The sequence below is a fragment of the Triticum aestivum genome, chromosome 5B, assembly GCF_018294505.1.
Source record: "Triticum aestivum cultivar Chinese Spring chromosome 5B, IWGSC CS RefSeq v2.1, whole genome shotgun sequence".
In the NCBI taxonomy this organism is placed as follows: Eukaryota; Viridiplantae; Streptophyta; class Magnoliopsida; order Poales; family Poaceae; genus Triticum; species Triticum aestivum.
This window is the reverse complement of record NC_057807.1, coordinates 278,749,620-278,771,972: the sequence shown is the minus strand read 5'-3', so window position 1 is coordinate 278,771,972 and position 22,353 is coordinate 278,749,620. Positions and strand designations below refer to the sequence as shown.

Here is a 22,353-nt window from a genome sequence, read left to right as displayed (position 1 = left end):
CAACCTTTTAAGCTAGACCCACAGGCCACAGCTATCTTTTCAAATCGATGCTTTACATGTTCAATCTAAATGTTTAATTTCTTACAGGGAGCAGATGTCCGGCGAAGGCAGCTGTGAGGGGGAGACCGTGGCTGAAGATGTACCCACACCTAGCCACATATCAGAACAGATTAGAGAACCCCCAGCACAAACTTCACGCATCTTGTTACACATGCCGTAGAAGTTATTCAGTCCTTTGATGAATTTAAGCGATGGCTTGTCACGAGTCCAATGCTGCACAAACTGAATTTGAAATTCAGTGCCTGAAAAATGAGCAAGGTTTATGTCATGAGTTTGAACCATTTCCTGTGAACAATGACCCGACATTTATTTGTTATGCCGTTGTGTGGCCGTACGTCGATTTAAGACAGGGACAAGCCTTATGAATGTACTTACTTGTCAAGGTCCGATCTTGTGCAGCCCAGCATCTTGTTGTAGAAATGAAGCACATTCCTAACACTAGGTTCATTGTGTTTACGCCAAACCTTTTTTGGAAACTTATCACTGTTGAGGAACGTAGTAATTTCAAAAAAAATCCTACGCACACGCAAGATCATGGTGATGATATAGCAACGAGAGGGGAGAGTGTTCGTCCACGTACCCTCGTAGACCGTAAGCGGAAGCGTTAGCACAACGCGGTTGATGTAGTCGTACGTCTTCACGATCCGACCGATCCAAGCACCGAACGTACGGGGCCTCCGAGTTCAGCACACGTTCAGCTCGATGACGATCTCCGGCCCTCCGATCCAGCAAAGGCTCCGGAGATGAGTTCCGTCAGCACGACGGCGTGGTGACGATGATGATGTTCTACCGGCGCAGGGCTTCGCCTAAACTCCGCGACGATATGACCGAGGTGGAATATGGTGGAAGGGGGCAGCGCACACGGCTAAGGAACGATCCGTAGATCAACTTGTGTGTCTTTGGGGTGCCCCCCGCCCCCGTATATAAAGGAGCCAGGGGGAGGAGGCGGCCGGCCTAGAGGGCGCGCCAAGGGGGGAGTCCTACTCCCACCGGGAGTAGGACTCCCTCTTTCCGAGTAGGAGTAGGAGAAGGGGGGAAAGAGGAGGAAGAGGGGAAGGAAAGGGGGGGCGCCGCCCCCCTTCCCTTGTCCTATTCGGACTAGGAGGGGGAGGGGCGCGCGGCCCCCTCCTGGCTCCTTCCCTCTTCTCCCTCTTGGCCCATGTAGGCCCATTAACCCCCCGGGGGGTTCCGGTAACCTCCCGGTACTCCGGTAAAATGCCGATTTCACCCGGAACCATTCCGATGTCCAAACACAGGCTTCCAATATATCAATCTTTATGTCTCGACCATTCCGAGACTCCTCGTCATGTCCGTGATCACATCCGGGACTCCGAACAAACTTCGGTACATCAAAACTTATAAACTCATAATAAAACTGTCATCGAAACGTTAAGCGTGCGGACCCTACGGGTTCGAGAACTATGTAGACATGACCTAAAACCATTCTCGGTCAATAACCAATAGCGGGACCTGGATGCCCATATTGGTTCCTACATATTCTACGAAGATCTTTATCGGTCAAACCGCATAACAACATACGTTGTTCCCTTTGTCATCGGTATGTTACTTGCCCGAGATTTGATCGTCGGTATCCAATACCTAGTTCAATCTCGTTACCGGCAAGTCTCTTTACTCGTTCTGTAATACGTCATCTCATAACTAACTCATTAGTTATAATGCTTGCAAGGCTTAAGTGATGAGTATTACCGAGAGGGCCCAGAGATACCTCTCCGACAATCGGAGTGACAAAACCTAATCTCGAAATACGCCAACTCAACATGTACCTTCGGAGACACCTGTAGTACTCCTTTATAATCACCCAGTTACGTTGTGACGTTTGGTAGTACCCAAAGTGTTCCTCCGGTAAACGGGAGTTGCATAATTCTCATAGTTACAGGAACATGTATAAGTCATGAAGAAAGCAATAGCAGAATACTAAACGATCAAGTGCTAAGCTAACGGGATGGGTCATGTCAATCACATCATTCTCCTAATGATGTGATCCCATTAATCAAATGACAACACATGTCTATGGTTAGGAAACATAACCATCTTTGATTAATGAGCTAGTCAAGTAGAGGCATACTAGTGACTATATGTTTGTCTATGTATTCACACATGTATCATGTTTCCGGTTAATACAATTCTAGCATGAATAATAAACATTTATCATGATATGAGGAAATAAATAATAACTTTATTATTGCCTCTAGGGCATATTTCCTTCAGTCTCCCACTTGCACTAGAGTCAATAATCTAGATTACATAGTAATGATTCTAACACCCATGGAGTCTTGGTGCTGATCATGTTTTGCTCGTGAGAGAGGCTTTGTCAACGGGTCTGCAACATTCAGATCCGTATGTATCTTGCAAATCTCTATGTCTCCCACTTGGACTTGGTCCCGAATGGAATTGAAGCGTCTCTTGATGTGCTTGGTCCTCTTGTGAAATCTGGATTCCTTTGCCAAGGCAATTGCACCAGTATTGTCACAGAAGATCTTCATTGGTCCCGATGCACTAGGTATGACACCTAGATCGGAAATGAACTCCTTCATCCAGACTCCTTCGTTCGCTGCTTCAGAAGCAGCCATGTACTCCGCTTCACATGTAGATCCCGCCACGACGCTTTGTTTAGAACTGCACCAACTTACAGATCCACCGTTTAATATAAACACGTATCCGGTTTGCGATTTAGAATCGTCCGGATCAGTGTCAAAGCTTGCATCGACGTAACCTTTTACGACTAGCTCTTTGTCACCTCCATATACGAGAAACATATCCTTAGTCCTTTTCAGGTATTTCAGGATGTTCTTGACCGCTGTCCAGTGATCCACTCCTGGATTACTTTGGTACCTTCCTGCCAAGCTTATTGCTAAGCATACGTCAGGTCTGGTACACAGCATTGCATACATGATAGAGCCTATGGCTGAAGCATAGGGAACATCTTTCATTTTCTCTCTATCTTCTGCTGTGGTCGGGCATTGAGTTTGACTCAACTTCACACCTTGTAGCACAGGCAAGAATCCTTTCTTTGCCTGATCCATTTTGAACTTTTTCAAAATTTTGTCAAGGTATGTGCTTTGTGAAAGTCCTATTAAGCGTCTTGATCTATCTCTATAGATCTTGATGCCCAATATATAAGCAGCTTCACCGAGGTCTTTCATTGAAAAACTTTTATTCAAGTATCCCTTTATGCTATCCAGAAATTCTATATCATTTCCAATTAACAATATGTCATCTACATATAAAACTAGAAATGCTACAGAGCTCCCACTCACTTTCTTGTAAATACAGGCTTCTCCAAAAGTCTGTATAAAACCATATGCTTTGATCACACTATCAAAGCGTTTATTCCAACTCCGAGATGCTTGCACCAGTCCATAAATGGAACGCTGGAGCTTGCACACTTTGTTAGCACCTTTTGGATCAACAAAACCTTCCGGCTGCATCATATACAACTCTTCTTCTAGAAATCCATTCAAGAATGCAGTCTTGACATCCATTTGCCAAATTTCATAATCATGAAATGCAGCAATAGCTAACATGATTCGGACAGACTTAAGCATCGCTACGGGTGAGAAAGTCTCATCGTAGTCAACCCCTTGAACTTGTCGAAAACCTTTCGCAACAAGTCGAGCTTTATAGACAGTTACATTACCATCAGCGTCAGTCTTCTTCTTAAAGATCCATTTATTCTCAATAGCTTGCCGATCATCGGGCAAGTCAACCAAAGTCCATACTTTGTTTTCATACATGGATCCCATCTCAGATTTCATGGCCTCTAGCCATTTTGCGGAATCTGGGCTCATCATCGCTTCCTCATAGTTCGTAGGTTCATCATGGTCAAGTAACATGACTTCCAGAATAGGATTACCGTACCACTCTGGTGCGGATCTTACTCTGGTAGACCTACGAGGTTCTGTAGAAACTTGATCTGAAGTTTCATGATCAATATCATTAGCTTCCTCACTGATTGGTGTAGTTGTCACAGGAACCGGTTCTTGTGATGAACTACTTTCCAATAAGGGAGTAGATACAGTTATCTCGTCAAGTTCTACTTTCCTCCCACTCACTTCTTTCGAGAGAAACTCCTTCTCTAGAAAGGATCCGAATTTAGCAACGAAAATCTTGCCCTCAGATCTGTGATAGAAGGTGTACCCAATAGTCTCCTTTGGGTATCCTATGAAGACACATTTCTCCGATTTGGGTTCGAGCTTATCTGGTTGAAGTTTCTTCACATAAGCATCGCAGCCCCAAACTTTAAGAAACGACAACTTTGGTTTCTTGCCAAACCACAGTTCATAAGGCGTCGTCTCAACGGATTTTGATGGTGCCCTATTTAACGTGAATGCGGCCGTCTCTAAAGCATAACCCCAAAACGATAGCGGTAAATCAGTAAGAGACATCATAGATCGCACCATATCAAGTAAAGTACGATTACGACGTTCGGACACACCATTTCGTTGTGGTGTTCCAGGTGGCGTGAGTTGCGAGACTATCCCGCATTGTTTCAAGTGTAGACCAAACTCGTAACTCAAATATTCTCCTCCACGATCAGATCGTAGAAACTTTATTTTCTTGTTACGATGATTTTCCACTTCACTCTGAAATTCTTTGAACTTTTCAAATGTTTCAGACTTGTGTTTCATTAAGTAGATATACCCATATCTGCTCAAATCATCTGTGAAGGTGAGAAAATAACGATATCCGCCACGAGCCTCAACATTCATTGGACCACATACATCTGTATGTATGATTTCCAACAAATCTGTTGCTCTCTCCATAGTACCGGAGAACGGCGTTTTAGTCATCTTGCCCATAAGGCACGGTTCGCAAGTACCAAGTGATTCATAATCAAGTGATTCCAAAAGCCCATCAGTATGGAGTTTCTTCATGCGCTTTACACCGATATGACCTAAACGGCAGTGCCACAAATAAGTTGCACTATCATTATCAACTCTGCATCTTTTGGTTTCAACACTATGAATATGTGTATCACTACTATCGAGATTCAATAAAAATAGACCACTCTTCAAGGGTGCATGACCATAAAAGATATTACTCATATAAATAGAACAACCATTATTCTCTGATTTAAATGAATAACCGTCTCGCATCAAACAAGATCCAGATATAATGTTCATGCTCAACGCTGGCACCAAATAACAATTATTTAGGTCTAATACTAATCCCGATGGTAGATGTAGAGGTAGCGTGCCGACCGCGATCACATCGACTTTGGAACCATTTCCCACGCGCATCGTCACCTCGTCCTTAGCTAATCTTCGCTTAATCCGTAGTCCCTGTTTCGAGTTGCAAATATTAGCAACAGAACCAGTATCAAATACCCAGGTGCTACTGCGAGCATTAGTAAGGTACACATCAATAACATGTATATCACATATACCTTTGTTCACTTTGCCATCCTTCTTATCCGCCAAATACTTGGGGCAGTTCCGCTTCCAGTGTCCAGTCTGCTTGCAGTAGAAGCACTCAGTTTCAGGCTTAGGTCCAGACTTGGGTTTCTTCTCTTGAGCAGCAACTTGCTTGCCGTTCTTTTTGAAGTTCCCCTTCTTCTTCCCTTTGCCCTTCTTCTTGAAACTAGTGGTCTTGTTAACCATCAACACTTGATGCTCCTTCTTGATTTCTACCTCCGCGGCTTTCAGCATCGCGAAGAGCTCGGGAATAGTCTTGTTCATCCCTTGCATATTATAGTTCATCACGAAGCTCTTGTAGCTTGGTGGCAGTGATTGGAGAATTCTGTCAATGACACTATCATCAGGAAGATTAACTCCCAGTTGAATCAAGTGATTATTATACCCAGACATTTTGAGTATGTGTTCACTGACAGAACTATTCTCCTCCATCTTGCAGCTATAGAACTTATTGGAGACTTCATATCTCTCAATCCGGGCATTTGCTTGAAATATTAACTTCAACTCCTGGAACATCTCATATGCTCCATGACGTTCAAAACGTCGTTGAAGGCCCGGTTCTAAGCCGTAAAGCATGGCACACTGAACTATAGAGTAGTCATCAGCTTTGCTCTGCCAGACGTTCTTAACGTCGTCAGTTGCATCAGCAGCAGGCCTGGCACCCAGCGGTGCTTCCAGGACGTAACTTTTCTGTGCAGCAATGAGGATAATCCTCAGGTTACGGACCCAGTCCGTGTAATTGCTACCATCATCTTTCAACTTTGCTTTCTCAAGGAACGCATTAAAATTCAACGGAACAACAGCACGAGCCATCTATCTACAAACAAACATAGACAAGCAAGATACTATCAGGTACTAAGTTCATGATAAATTTAAGTTCAATTAATCATATTACTTAAGAACTCCCACTTAGACAGACATCTCTCTAGTCATCTAAGTGATCACGTGATCCAAATCAACTAAACCATGTCCGATCATCACGTGAGATGGAGTAGTTTCAATGGTGAACATCGCTATGTTGATCATATCTACTATATGATTCACGCTCGACCTTTCGGTCTCCGTGTTCCGAGGCCATATCTGTATATGCTAGGCTCGTCAAGTATAACCTGAGTATTCCGCGTGTGCAACTGTTTTGCACCCGTTGTATTTGAACGTAGAGCCTATCACACCCGATCATCACGTGGTGTCTCAGCACGAAGAACTTTCGCAACGGTGCATACTCAGGGAGAACACTTCTTGATAATTAGTGAGAGATCATCTTAAAATGCTACCGTCAATCAAAGCAAGATAAGATGCATAAAGGATAAACATCACATGCAATCAATATAAGTGATATGATATGGCCATCATCATCTTGTGCTTGTGATCTCCATCTTCGAAGCACCGTCATGATCACCATCGTCACCGGCGCGACACCTTGATCTCCATCGTAGCATCGTTGTCGTTACGCCATCTATTGCTTCTACGACTATCGCTACCGCTTAGTGATAAAGTAAAGCAATTACAGGGCGTTTGCATTTCATACAATAAAGCGACAACCATATGGCTCCTGCCAGTTGCCGATAACTTCGGTTACAAAACATGATCATCTCATACAATAAAATATAGCATCACGTCTTGACCATATCACATCACAACATGCCCTGCAAAAACAAGTTAGACGTCCTCTACTTTGTTGTTGCAAATTTTACGTGGCTGCTACGGGCTTAGCAAGAACCGTTCTTACCTACGCATCAAAAACCACAACGATAGTTCGTCAAGTTGGTGCTGTTTTAACCTTCGCAAGGACCGGGCGTAGCCACACTCGATTCAGCTAAAGTGAGAGAGACAGACACCCGCCAGTCACCTTTAAGCACGAGTGCTCGTAACGGTGAAACCAGTCTCGCGTAAGCGTACGCGTAATGTCGGTCCGGGCCGCTTCATCTCACAATACCGCCGAACCAAAGTATGACATGCTGGTAAGCAGTATGACTTGTATCGCCCACAACTCACTTGTGTTCTACTCGTGCATATAACATCAACGCATAAAACCTAGGCTCGGATGCCACTGTTGGGGAACGTAGTAATTTCAAAAAATTTCCTACGCACACGCAAGATCATGGTGATGATATAGCAACGAGAGGGGAGAGTGTTCGTCCACGTACCCTCGTAGACCGTAAGCGGAAGCGTTAGCACAACGCGGTTGATGTAGTCGTACGTCTTCACGATCCGACCGATCCAAGCACCGAACGTACGGGGCCTCCGAGTTCAGCACACGTTCAGCTCGATGACGATCTCCGGCCCTCCGATCCAGCAAAGGCTCCGGAGATGAGTTCCGTCAGCACGACGGCGTGGTGACGATGATGATGTTCTACCGGCGCAGGGCTTCGCCTAAACTCCGCGACGATATGACCGAGGTGGAATATGGTGGAAGGGGGCACCGCACACGGCTAAGGAACGATCCGTAGATCAACTTGTGTGTCTTTGGGGTGCCCCCCGCCCCCGTATATAAAGGAGCTAGGGGGAGGAGGCGGCCGGCCTAGAGGGCGCGCCAAGGGGGGAGTCCTACTCCCACCGGAGTAGGACTCCCTTTCCAGTAGGATTAGGAGAAGGGGGGAAAGAGGAGGAGTAGGGGAAGGAAAGGGGGGCGCCGCCCCCCTTCCCTTGTCCTATTCGGACTAGGAGGGGGAGGGGCGCGCGGCCCCCTCCTGGCTCCTTCCCTCTTCTCCCTCTTGGCCCATGTAGGCCCATTAACCCCCCGGGGGGTTCCGGTAACCTCCCGGTACTCCGGTAAAATGCCGATTTCACCCGGAACCATTCCGATGTCCAAACATAGGCTTCCAATATATCAATCTTTATGTCTCGACCATTCCGAGACTCCTCGTCATGTCCGTGATCACATCCGGGACTCCGAACAAACTTCGGTACATCAAAACTTATAAACTCATAATAAAATTGTCATCGAAACATTAAGCGTGCGGACCCTACGGGTTCGAGAACTATGTAGACATGACCTAAAACCATTCTCGGTCAATAACCAATAGCGGGACCTGGATGCCCATATTGGTTCCTACATATTCTACGAAGATCTTTATCGGTCAAACCGCATAACAACATACGTTGTTCCCTTTGTCATCGGTATGTTACTTGCCCGAGATTTGATCGTCGGTATCCAATACCTAGTTCAATCTCGTTACCGGCAAGTCTCTTTACTCGTTCTGTAATACGTCATCTCATAACTAACTCATTAGTTATAATGCTTGCAAGGCTTAAGTGATGAGTATTACCGAGAGGGCCCAGAGATACCTCTCCGACAATCGGAGTGACAAAACCTAATCTCGAAATATGCCAACTCAACATGTACCTTCGGAGACACCTGTAGTACTCCTTTATAATCACCCAGTTACGTTGTGACGTTTGGTAGTACCCAAAGTGTTCCTCCGGTAAACGGGAGTTGCATAATTCTCATAGTTACAGGAACATGTATAAGTCATGAAGAAAGCAATAGCAGAATACTAAACGATCAAGTGCTAAGCTAACGGGATGGGTCATGTCAATCACATCATTCTCCTAATGATGTGATCCCATTAATCAAATGACAACACATGTCTATGGTTAGGAAACATAACCATCTTTGATTAATGAGCTAGTCAAGTAGAGGCATACTAGTGACTATATGTTTGTCTATGTATTCACACATGTATCATGTTTCCGGTTAATACAATTCTAGCATGAATAATAAACATTTATCATGATATGAGGAAATAAATAATAACTTTATTATTGCCTCTAGGGCATATTTCCTTCAATCACCGGTCTCCCCTTTCACTTCAACCCTCACCCCCTTACTAGATACCCTGCCTTTGCCTGTGGGAGCACCAACAGGAGATGGCAGCAGTGAAAGATAGCCAACCGTCTGTCTCAAAAAAAAAGGTGAAAACTTGACTTACTCCTCGCCCTTCAGTCCCCTACATTTTCTGTCTGGGGATGCTCACTTCCGCGCGGTGGTGTGTTCATTCCATGCTCTCTAGGACGTTTGGGACCTCTCGGTGCACTGCCGAGACACAAAACTGAGTCAGCACAAGTTTAGGAGTACATCCAAGAAGCAATACTTTTTGAAAATGTACTCTTTTGCCAATAGAACTATAAAGAATCATCATAACCCCAATTAAAATTTCCCCAAATTTATGTCTGAGGTCCTTATCTGCATCACACAAATATTGCTAGGAATGTGCCGCTTAATAAGATATGCCACAACCCACGGATGCTTACGCAGAGCTCTACCCCACAACACTTTTAGAGTTTTAGCCGACTAGTTTAGCCGGAGGCCTTGGCCCAGCATTATCACAAAAGAAATTAAGAGCGCAATGGGGGCAGAAAGCACACTAGTTTCAACAGAAATCCAAAGATAACCAAGTTAATTCCACCATTTAACTTGGAAAAAAAGCTAAGAGGCTTGCCTCCATGCATACTATCAAAAGAAGCTCAAGGATAAAATTCTCGCGCGAGTTGTAAGAAATACAAGGTTTTGAGCTGAAATTTTGTACACAGTATGACGGTTATTATCTTGTTAACTCTTGGATATTCACATATCTGTTCCTATGTTTTTCACCATTTAGACTTATTACTAGAACTCAGGGACAACATATATTCAATTATTATCTTCTGACATGTAGTCAGTAACTTGGATGGTTATCACTTAGTAGATTGAAAATATCAGCATCTACATGTGGGAAGGGACTGAACATTTGCTTCCTATGCAACAAAGAATAGGAATTGCTTACCTTTTTTTTGAGCCTGGCATAACCCCTTAAGGAGTTGTTTACCTGAACAAGTGATTGTTTGTACCGCAGTTTGAGCCGACGAAAAACATGCCCGCTTAACGCTGGCGAAATCTCGACGGGTATATGACAAGAGGAGAACTAAGAATAGGAGTTTGGAAGGATAATAATCATGCTATGGCAATAATCTGTTTGCGCATACATGGGAGGAACCTAGGACATTAGCATGCATCAATCTAGCGGCACCAATCCTCAACCTGAAAGGATTACAAATGATTGTGCCATCCAAATCAATTCACTGACCATCAAATTGCAGTCCAAACTGCTACTCATGTACATCTTAATTACACTATATTAAATGTTTCAAACATCAAGCTTTCACAGTAATTCATATCACAGTATCACACTACGCCTAACTGTCGTAAAAAATCAATTCGTACTGTACAGCCTTAATTGATTCACTGGCCATCAAATTGCAATTCAAACTAGTATATCAAGCTTAATTAGATTATATTAAATGTTTCAAGCATCAATCTTTTCACACTAATTCATTTCACACCATGCCTACCTGCCGTCAAAAAATTAACCAACACTTCACGGCCTAGATTGATTCACTGCCAATCAAATTGCAGTTAAAACTACAAATTCATATCACGCTTAATTAGATTATATTATATGTTTCAGACATCAAGTTTCACACTAATTCATATGGCACCATGCCTAACTGACGTCAATCAAGACTACACGGCCATACACAGCCTGCAACCACGTTGTACTGAAATTGTACATAGCACTGCTCAAATTAAATTCAGTTCCTCTAACCTCTTATTCCAACCATGAGCCTTAGGAGTCTGACAGTTCAGAAGTAGGAGGCGAGCTGTCCCTTCTCACTGCCGCCGCTTGAGCCACGCTGCAGATCCGCCCTTCTCTGTTGTGAGCAGCTTCTCCAGACACGCCACAGATCCGCCGCCGCTCACACCCGTGCCCTCCAGCAGCGCCACCTCCACCAAAGTTCACCTGGTTCCATCCCCCGGCGTCCTTCGGGCACCGGGCTCTCTCCGACCTCTCAATCTAGTGGATCTGTGGCAGCGAAAGCAAATGAGCTCCAATCTTTAAATCGCACGCAGCGGCCGCGGTGGGGAAAGAGTCTGGGCAGCCTCGTTCTATTCGAGGCGCTGCCACCGCTTGACGAAAAGCCACATTTCCGAGCCACGGATCAGACAGACATAAGCGAACCTGGGCCACGGCTCAGCCCGTCACCTGCAGACGGCCGCCCCTGAACTGGCCCACTACCAAGGCCTGACACATACCGTATTCGTGCACAGTGCGCATTTTCCAGCACTCCTGAACCCACCGAATAAAGAATTGGCCCAGATCCCCACGCACTAGCGAACGCCCAAGATATCGTAAGCATATGTGCTCGAGACTAGTTACTCCGCGTCCACTTGTTTTCCCATTTTAAGTCGCACTAGAGGCTGGGGCGCCACCTGGTGGCGCCTCCTCAGACGGGACTGTGCGCACTTATTTTATGTCGCACATTCGACCGTCATATTTGATCATCAGTCTCACTCATGTACATCAACATGGGCGTATGGTATAACATCACGATTTCTTGCTCCCTTGGATGTAGTCATATAAAATATTCATTACAACCATTCCTTAATGAATCAATAAGAAATTAATAAAATCTGAATAAGCTTACAACAGATCAATTTCAGTGTGTATATATGATAGGTTGCTCTGCTATCTACAAAACAGAGAGATGGAAAAGGGAGAGAGAGCTGCCATTAAATGGAAACCTATATAAGAAAGAGCGAGGAACAGGAGTGGGAGCAACGAAGCTGAGTATAACTGGCCGCTGCTAAAGGTAGACTAAGGGCGGAGGTGAAGACCTAGCAGAGGGCGAGCTGCTGCTTCCGGCCGTCGAGCTGCAACTACTTCCTGCCAACGTCCTCATCCATCTCTACATCCCCTCACTCCACACCACCTTGTCACTGACCTTTTCAGGAAAGAGATTTACAGAAATAGAGATGGAATCCAGTTGACATAAGATATTCAGCCAAACAAACTGTTAGTGACTTTTTCAGAAAAAGAGATGGACATCAAAGTAAGCAGAGCTTCTAGCAGAAACATCATATACAGGTACATGCTGAGCACAAAACTGGGAGTTTTATGTGAGAACGGAACCTGGCAATCTATATCAAAAAGATATCTTAACTGGAAATTTAAGCAACACAAGAATATCACACTTGAGTGGTTATAATTACTTACGGATTCAGATTCTTACTTTTCTTGTAGAGGCCTAATATCCTTAATTACTTGGAGCAAATTTAACTTAAACCAAGTATCTAAGAGTAAGCTTTGGTTGATGCAAAGGTCTGAAGCTTTTAGCATTCTATAAAGGCCTTATGAATGCGCAAAAGTTACAGCTATAGGAACTACATAACCACAAACCAACAGGATATACAAAGTAACCACCGCCACCTTGTCGAACCCCACTCCGCCGGTCCTCTTCCTCGTCGGCCCTGGCGTAAGATGGTTAACATGGTTAACATCACAGAAGGGCATGGATGTTCCCTTGTTTAGTATCTGAAACATGTTTATCCCGAGGATAGTAAAACAAGGCTTCATACCTGTAACAACGAAAGATGGCATAGAAGTCGAGAACCAATTTTTTCATAGAAAAAAAATAGAACCAAACCTCCTTGACAAAATGCAAGTTACCTTATTTCAGTTTACTCTGTGGTGTGCAAACCAAATAAGGAATGCACCATACACAATACACAGAAGATTAACAACAAGTATAAACTGAATAGTTCCATCTGCCTAATGCAAAGAAGCACATTTTATTCTATATTTAGCTACATCTCCCAGATTCACTAACAAACTTATGCACACATAAGCCTTGTTAAATGAAAGTAGTCGCAAAATCATTAATTAGGAGACAAAATAATATTCTGGAACTTGTGGCATGGTGCACTAAAATGGGCAGTCCGACGTCCTCCTTGTGACATGACGCCCAAGAAACGGTAATTTTGTTCCACTATTAGGAAAGAAACAGAGAAATAGCACTTCAAAGAAAGAAAACTAAATGACTATAATGTTTCTGTAGTGTGCAGGCCTCGATGTGCGCGCCTCCCGAGACTTATAGCAACAATATCATACAGATATGATGTATCAGGAGCAATTGTTTTCCTCTAGTTACCATTTTATTCAGTATTTTGTCCAATCTCAAAATCTGAGATATGCCCGTATCCAACTATTAATAAGTTAACTTGCAACTGTTGGCACAAAAAAGAAGCAGCTTGATAACAGAAGAGCCCTCAGTTATCCGCTTTTGATGAAGGCCAGCAGGAGCAGGGCATGGCGGCGGCCATGCCCGAGCACCCGGCGTCCGCGGAGCCGAGGAGGAAAAGACGAGCGAGTGTGGGGGATGCGCGCACCATGGATGGCCTCCTTTCCTCCATGGTCCACCGCCTCCAGGCATCCGCCTCATCGGCCGATCTGGTTGACAGGCAGAGCAAAAAGGAGCACGGCGGCCATGGCGTGGGCGCGATCAAGCAAACTTTTGGAACAGGGGAAAAGAGGCGCGACATTGAATAGACATATACCTGAAAGTGAACATTTGTTGACTTGATAAGTTGAGCGTTGAAGCAGAAATCATAGATCACGCTACAGAATTAGCTCCTCTGTCAAAATGTTAGGGAAAAGGTCACACAATTAGCTCATGTGTATCAAATTTTAGGTAAGTATGTCTTGTACTGTATTAAGTCAACATGCTACAAAATTTAACCAAAAATTTTAACAGGATGCAAAATCAAAGGAGGTGTACAAGGAGGGAAAGGTAGCAATGATATATCTCTACCCAATTTTGAACTTACCTATCAACATAAGACATTATCTTAATAATGGGCATATTCTGCAAGCAAACCATTTTTCGCAAGAAAGGGGATAAAATCAAGCAGTTTACACAACTACAAATGATTTTCAGCCAAGCAGATGAAAGAAGGACAAAATTACACATGACTAAAAGATATAATTATTGAAGTTTTCACTGAGACCATGATACAATCTATAAAAGTTAAAGTATCTAGTTGTCAGGAAACCTGTCTTTGATATGACTGATGATGGTGAAGATGAAACCTTAGAAACTGCTTCAGTGTACAAAAAAATTCAGATAGAGTTGTACTCAATTTGTCCTTAAGCCTTTTACATGGTTAGTAGAATTCCTTGTGATATATGATGCGACTAATTACTCTCACAGTTAAAACAGGAGATATCAAGTCAAAGGAAGCACATGAGGTCAAGTACAAGCATGGAATCACTGCCTATTGTTCTTAACTAAAACCAAAATCAGTAAATAAAAAAGTAGCACTGCAGAGGACCTTCAAGTTATATTTCTCATGAGCAGCTTCCAACACTGACACCCCAATAAGAGCATTAATAATATTTTCATCGCCAGCATTGACACCCAATGCGAACAAATGTCACAGATATCCTGCAAAGTAAATTCCTGTTATTGGTACTGAATTGCCAATGGGGTGATAAAACAATATAATTTTCAACCAAAAGAATGCACTACCCATCAGATATTAAGCAGTAAATCAGCTCAAGAAAAAAGGGCATGGAATCCTGACCAGATGATTAAGTTCCGGTATAAACTGCAGGTACCACAAGCTCAAGCCAATACAACAATATGCGAGAATCATGTGGAGATGACGAGAGACGAAATAAAAGGAAACTCACAGGAAGTGCAGATCATGGTGAGAGAGAGAGGGAAAAGGACCTGTAGGTCGAGCAGATGCCGTCGGAATCAGCAAAACCAGAGAGGAGGATGACCTGGATGAAATTTCAACAACAAAAAACTCTGCAAATCTGAAGTATCACAATTAAATTTTGTCTGTTGCCTTAATATGTACATTACATGGCCAATGTATAATAGTAACCTATCTTCTTCTAAATGGCTCTTATGATTTTTTTAGAGTGCAGACCATTGAGATTAACTAAATTATCTCGCAATTCCATTAGAGACGACAACAGCATCAAGAAAGCATCATAGTTCAAGTTATGCAACTACCAACCTGTGTTTTATTGAAGCAGAAGAAACTTAGCTTAAGTATATAATCTTACAACTTCCTTAGAGACTACAGAAGCAGCAAAAAGCATCATGGTTTAGGCTTTGCAACTACCAAAATGTGATCTCATGCGAAAAAAGGACAGTAAATTGTTCAGCTTAGCTTCATGTTTCAGCTTACACAACTACCAAAATGCCAGTCTAAGCCATTGTTTAATGCTTTCAGAAAAAGGATTACGAGAAAGGTCACCCATTAATGTGATTCAGATTCAGCCTACCACAAGGTCAGAGAAGTTAATCGTCATTCACGTTGGCATCATCCGCTGCACCGTTTTGCTCCTGCGGTACTGTTTTTTTAATCTAGTTTCCTCTGTTATGCTCCAGGCTTCATTTTGCTTTTGAAGATTGCAGATAGCAGAGCAATTAGCTAAAGACCTTAACGATGCAGATCCTAAACCAGCAGTGCTAACTGCTGACCGATGCCAATAAATTAACTACCACTATTTTCCCCCAAGAAACCCACAAACATTTAACCTAAGCATCAAATTCGTCACCCAAATTACCCAAAACACATAAGAACAACAGTTCAGACTTCAGTACATGCTACAGCACCCAGCGACAATCAAATTTAAACATCCATAGTGCATAGAAACATGCATTTAAGTTAGATCCGCCCATGAATACAGGTAAGGATCCATGACAACCAAAACTGAACCAAGCTTTTTCTACTTCATTTTGAACCTCAATCAAAACAAGACTTTTCCTTTTTGAAACTCAATCAAACCACGAAAGATTGACAATGTGAGGAACTGAGGAAGAGGAATTGAGGACTTACCATATTGGAGGCTTGGAGATGGACGAGATGAGTAGTGAACTGACACACCCGCCAGCCGCTGCAGAAGACACCTCGCCGGCGCACCCAAAATTGTGGAGGCTGCCTGAGCCCAGGTCTCCATGCCAGCGCCGTCGCGGCACAGACGGGAGGCCTGGCCCCGTGAGACGAAGAGATCCGTCACTGCCACAGACCGGGGGCGTGGGTATGCGCCAAGGACCGACCCTCGTCATCGCCGCCGTTTTTCGTGTGGCCGCACCAACGGAGGGGAGAGGATGCAGGGGGTGAAGAGGAAGCAGTGGCGGCGGTGAGGCAGAGGGGAAACGAGAAGAGGAGAGGTTGCGTATGGGGATGGAGAGAGCATGGAGTGCTGGGCTGGGCCGCGTGTATGTGGCCTCCTTTGCTGCGCCCAGCCAAAAATATTGATCGACAAAATAGTGTCATCACTCCCCATTGGCTGCGCTGCACAGTCCGCCTCTTCCGACGTGGCATGCGCGAGCGAGCGCCCTTTGTGCGACGATAAATGTGTGCGATACGGTGGACAGTGGATCAGTGGCGAGAGTGCAAGACCTTCTCGCGCTAATGGCGACCACTCCTCTCGCGACCGCCTCTCCCTATCCATTCCCCTCTCTGCTCTCCAAAACCCTAAACCCCACCTCCACCTCCAAGCTCTCTCCTCCGCACTCCCTCTCCCTCTCCCTCCTCACCACCCCGGCGCCCCTCCTCCTCCCCCGCAGGCAGGGCCGGCGGCAGCGTGACATCTCGGCGGCGTACGGTGACGGCGACATGGACGACGACTTCGGCGGTGCGGGCGACTTCGACCTCGACGGAGACGACGGTGTGGGGGACGACGACGACCTTGACAACGAGCAGGACTACGACGTCGACTATGACCGCCTCCTCGCCCCCGTCAAGCCTCGGCCGCACCTTTCCGGGGTTGGCAGCGGAGGCGAGGAAGGGGAGGGGGACATCGCCATGGTCGCGGCCGAGAGCTTCGTGTCCACTGGGGCGTCCGCCTCCGACACCGTCGTCGACTACACCATCGACGAAGGTGAGTTTCACAAGATTCGCCTGCTCCACTGCGACTTCTTCATCCGCAAGGTGCCCGACCCTGACCAAGACGTCTACGACTTCCGAGAGGTATCCTAATAATTCCCCTTATCTACTACATTTTCCGGTAATTTCCTGCTCTATTTGAAATAGACTATTTCACCATTCATGTCTGCAAAAATGCGTTTGGCCTATGTGACATTTCATCTAACAGACTAACATGTCAATCGACGGCAATATTAGGACAGTTAACAACTACTCCTCCCTCCGAATTAATTGTTGCTGATTTAGTACAACTTTGTACTAAATCAATGACAGGGAGTAGTATTCTTCGAGCTAACTGTGTGGTGCTTATTCTGCTCAATATGGCATTGTGTGCAACAGATGTATGTCACACCGCCTGACACCGACATCTACTCAATTCCAAGGGTTCTTGCCCCGATGCCACAAAAGGTACACATATCTTGCTATTTCTTATTTTTGGTGCATGTAAAATGCATTAGGTTATTAATTGTTGATTTTCTCTTTGAAATTCAGTATGTGAGGTGCGCGAAGAAAAACTTTGGCCGCTACCATGTAAGTGAGCCACCGGTTGAGCATCTGCGTGATCCCCTGTACAAGACAGAGAGGGAGATTATGAAGGTATATGTGAGAACGTTGCCTACTCTGCTAGTTTGTTGTGCCATTCCGTTATGTTCCTTCTGTTGTAAACCAAATGAACTGGTTGAATGTGGCTTGAGACTTGAGTATTTAACAGCCATAAAGGTTCTGAAGTTCTGTCCAGGGTTTTTGCTAGGGATGCAAGCAGTGCCCGCTTGTTAAGTGTACTAATGGCCTCAACATTTGTACTAGAGTGTGCTAGTACTACGCGGGAAACGGGGTGCACTGCTTGCATCCTTAGTTTTTGTCACTCGATTTGCAGTAGTAATGTATCATAGTTGCTTGGTGAGACATGTCCTTGCCAGTGTTAGTTTTGACTTGTGAGGTAAAATTAATCTTAATATGCATATCCGATTGAAGAGAAGCTTGTCCAACATCGTCTGAGATGGTTTGGGCATATTCAGCGCGAGTCTCCAGAAGCTCCAGTGCATAGTGGACGGCTAAAGTGTGCTGATAATGTGAAGAGAGGTCTGGGTAAGTGGGTAGACTGAACTTGACATGGGAGGAGTCCGTAAAGAGAGATCTGAAGGACTGGAGTATCACTTAAGAACTAGACATGGACAGGGGTGCATGGAAGCTTGCTATCCGTGTGCCAGAACCATGAGTTGGTTGCGAGATCTTCTAGGTTGGTTTCAGCTCTAGCCTACCCCAACTTGTTTGGGACTAAAGGCTTTGTTGTTGTTGATGATGCATATCCAAGCTTCGGTTGACATGAAGTTAGCAGTGAAACTCCTGAAAAACATCCCGCTTGGCAGATTCTACACTTCTTATAGCTTCTTTACTGGATGTGCAATGCATTGTTTATTGTCCTCACAGTGCAAATTATTGTAGGTGCTAAAACAGGAAATCAGCAAATAAGTACAATCACTTAGTTAGAGCTGCTTAAGCTGCACGGCTACATCAGTGGGTTTTCTACTAGCCAAGCTTTAACTCGATTTCCAGCCCAAGATTTGGGACACTTTAACTGTTGTTAACTGCATCATATGTTTTACTGCTTTCACCTTAGTATGTTTCTAGGCCAGCAGTTCTGCTCACTGGACATGCTAGCTTATTGTTAATACTAAATATTCTTTTCCATGATATTGATATATTAAGTACATATGCATCTAGCTTTATGATCTTATTAAGTATATGTATTTCATTTTTGTTTCTTCTGCTGTAGGTTTTCTTAACAAAACACTACAGAAACAGGCGGTTCAGCGATACAGATTTTTTCCTTGATTTTGAGGAGATTTATGTCATCGACTCAAAAACAAGGTCAATCACAAGGGCAAAAGTAGTGGTAAGACAATTGAAATCCAAATTCTTTCAGGATATGAAAATAATAGTTTCTCTTATGTATTTAAGTAATCATGTATATCTTTCACAAAAAGCAATCATGTATATGGAATCTACTGTAACTAATTTTATACTAGTTTCTCATTTAATCTAAATAGTTCAGCCGTCTCACCTATGTGCCTGAAAGATAAGTTTTCACTAGTCATTGTTCATTTGCTCTGTTTGTTTACTAGTGATGATTCTGGATTCTAATCGGATGTATCAATGTCAAATGGTGCAGTTTCTTCTGGATAATACCTGTTATTTGTCACACAATGTCAATCATATTAGTCTGGGTCCATATTTGTGGATTCTCATGTAAATATTAGTATTATGTGAATTTACTACAGTTCAAGTGTCTTCACAATCAAAATTTATGGTCGGACACTGAGATTCTAAATCCTTTCATTGACCATTTAACAAATATCCGTAACCCATAAATATCAATTTAAAAACAAATAAAAACTATTAGCAGCCTGATGATGTCAAGAAACTAGGGTAGGTGAATTGCAGACTTCTCTAACACCAAAAACTTGTTTTTAGGTGATTTTTTTCTTTGTTAAGTACTCCCTCCGTATCAAAATATATGATGTTTTTTCACACTGTTAAAGTGTCAAAAAAGGTCGAGTACTAATTTTGGTGTACGGTCTGAGGTGACTGATATGTAGTCGTCTTTGGCAGGTGAACGTCCCTGAAGGCAAAAGGAGAGATAGGAGAAATGACCTGCTACTCATACGGGACGGTGGCGAATCTTTCAGAATAACTGACAAGGTAGTTTACTTGCTTCACGATTATTCTCTTGTTAGCAACAAACTTGTAAAGCTAATTTCGGTCATTGGTATGACAGTCCCAAAGAGACGACGCCACCACCATCATCCAAAGAGAAGAGTGGACGAAATCGAGACAGGACGTGGAGAAGCATTTCCGGAAGCTCAGAGATTTTGACTACTCGAATTGGTTCTGAAGAAACTGCCGTCGAGCTTCGTCTATGCAGAGAAGGATGTGCAGCGATTTTGTTGTTTCTTTAGCTGCTGCTTGTGCTAGAGCTAATTAACCGTGGTCGTCAAGTGAGAACTGCCATGTTTATATATGGTACGTGTAGCATCGTAGCAAGTAGTAGAATCGAGATGTATGCATTTGAGCAGTATGTCTGTACGAAAATTCAGAGTAGCTAATGGGTATTTTATGGTGGCTTGAGGCATTTAAAAAAAGTGGGGTGTTCCGAGAATCGAACTCGGGACCTCTCGCACCCGAAGCGAGAATCATACCACTATATGTATATATAGTATAAACACAATTTTATTTCCAAGAAAATCACCATGCACATCCCCCGTGACTTAAATATTGAGGAAAGGAGGCTAAACTAATTTCATTGGGTGTCAATTCACAGTTCTCCTCGAACCTCTTTGTTAGGTGCCTCCCGGAAACTCTGTTGCACCCGGGCACGCATGCTTAGGGTTTAGGGTTAGGGAGTGACTGTGTGAAACTAATTTCGGTTACCAGCGTCCGCGCTCGGAAACTAATTTCGGTTAGGCTACCAGCTTTCAAGATCACATCATAATATTACACTGTGTGAAACGCCACGCTGGAACAGCAGGGATCGATGGCTTGTGTCGGTACACATACAGTAGAGACAACGCCGTGGCCGAAGCCCTACAAGCCTCCGTTCTACTACGCCGCCAAGAAGCTCGGAATCCCGCAGTACGGTGCCTTACATCGTCGACTAACGCGGCGCCGCTCTTCTCCGAGTATTCTTCCCCGCAGCTCGTCCGGGCGCGGCCGGCGGCCGGGGAGCAGATGGGTGCCCGCACACTGTTCGCTACAATGCCTAGAGCGAGGGGGCCAGCGTACGGGCCTGACAGGGAGATGCTCGACATCATCCACGACAAAGGCGAGGAAGGAGGAGGGGGATATGAGGACAGGCAGGTGGAAGACTAGGATCCCACCCAGTCCGGCAACTACCAGCAGCAACAGTCCTACACCCAGACGAACACGCAAAAGTCGTACATTCAGATCGGCGATGACACACAACAATAGTATTGGGCCGCCAGAGAGCAGTATCCGGAGGAGGGTGGGCAGGAGGAGGAGGACGGCGACGACGATGATCCAAATGATACAGCTGGCGATCCGAAGAAGAAGGGTAGAGGAGAGAGCTTCAACATGCGGGAGCACAAGCTGTTGTGCGATGCATGCTTGGCCACTAGCCTTGATCCTCGTCACGACACGGAGCAAAAGGGCACAACCTTTTGGAGGAACTGTTGGGGAACGTAGTAATTTCAAAAAATTTCCTACGCACACGCAAGATCATGATAATGATATAACAACGAGAGGGGAGAGTGTTCGTCCACGTACCCTCGTAGACCGTAAGCGGAAGCGTTAGCACAACGCGGTTGATGTAGTCGTACGTCTTCACGATCCGACCGATCCAAGCACCGAACGTATGGAGCCTCCGAGTTCAGCACACATTCAGCTCGATGACGATCTCCGGCCCTCCGATCCAGCAAAGGCTCCGGAGATGAGTTCCGTCAGCATGACGGCGTGGTGACGATGATGATGTTCTACCGGCGCAGGGCTTCGCCTAAGCTCCACGACGATATGACCGAGATGGAATATGGTGGAAGGGAGCACCGCACACGGCTAAGGAACGATTCGTAGATCAACTTGTGTGTCTATGGGGTGCCCACTGCCCCCGCATATAAAGGAGGGAGGGAGGAGGAGGCCGGCCCTAGGAGGGGCGCGTCATGGGGAGTCCTACTCCCACCGGGAGTAGGATTCCCCCTTTCCTAGTCCAACTAGGAGTCCTTCCATGTAGTAGGAGTAGGAGACAAGGAAGGGGAAGAGAGAAGGGAAGGAAGGAGGGGGTGCGGCCCCTCCCCCTAGTCCAATTCGGACTAGGCCTTGGGGGGGCGCGCGGCCTGCCCCAGGCAGTCCCTCTCTCTTTCCCGCAGGGCCCAATAAGGCCCAATACTTCTCCCCGGCGAATTCCCGTAACTCTCCGGTACTCCGATAAATACCCGAATCAATCGGAACCTTTCCGAACTCCGAATATAGTCGTCCAATATATCGATCTTTACGTCCCGACCATTTCGAGACTCCTCGTCATGTCCCCGATCTCATCCAGGACTCCGAACTCCTTCGATACATCAAAACTCATAAACTCGT

General features: G+C 44.8%; 1 protein-coding gene and 1 long non-coding RNA gene across 3 annotated transcripts; one reads left to right on the top strand and one right to left on the bottom strand.

Moving 5' to 3' along the window:
- Positions 1-11,921: 11,921 nt before the first annotated feature.
- On the bottom strand, positions 11,922-16,696 carry LOC123111375 (uncharacterized). 2 transcript variants are annotated; one of them, XR_006454429.1, is made up of 3 exons: positions 14,644-16,581; positions 13,870-13,947; positions 11,922-13,762 (listed from the first exon to the last, which is right to left on the bottom strand). It is a non-coding gene; the product is annotated as an uncharacterized lncRNA (long non-coding RNA). The 2 variants fall into 2 exon arrangements; XR_006454428.1 differs by having other exon boundaries at positions 13,870-16,696.
- Positions 16,697-20,517, top strand: LOC123111374 (PLASTID TRANSCRIPTIONALLY ACTIVE protein 6, chloroplastic). Its single transcript, XM_044532161.1, has 6 exons — positions 16,697-17,304; positions 17,599-17,667; positions 17,752-17,856; positions 19,037-19,156; positions 19,873-19,962; positions 20,039-20,517. Exons 1-6 carry the CDS (start codon positions 16,747-16,749, stop codon positions 20,153-20,155), a joined length of 1,059 nt encoding a protein of 352 aa, XP_044388096.1. The 5' UTR covers positions 16,697-16,746; the 3' UTR covers positions 20,156-20,517.
- The last annotated feature ends 1,836 nt before the right edge of the window (positions 20,518-22,353 follow it).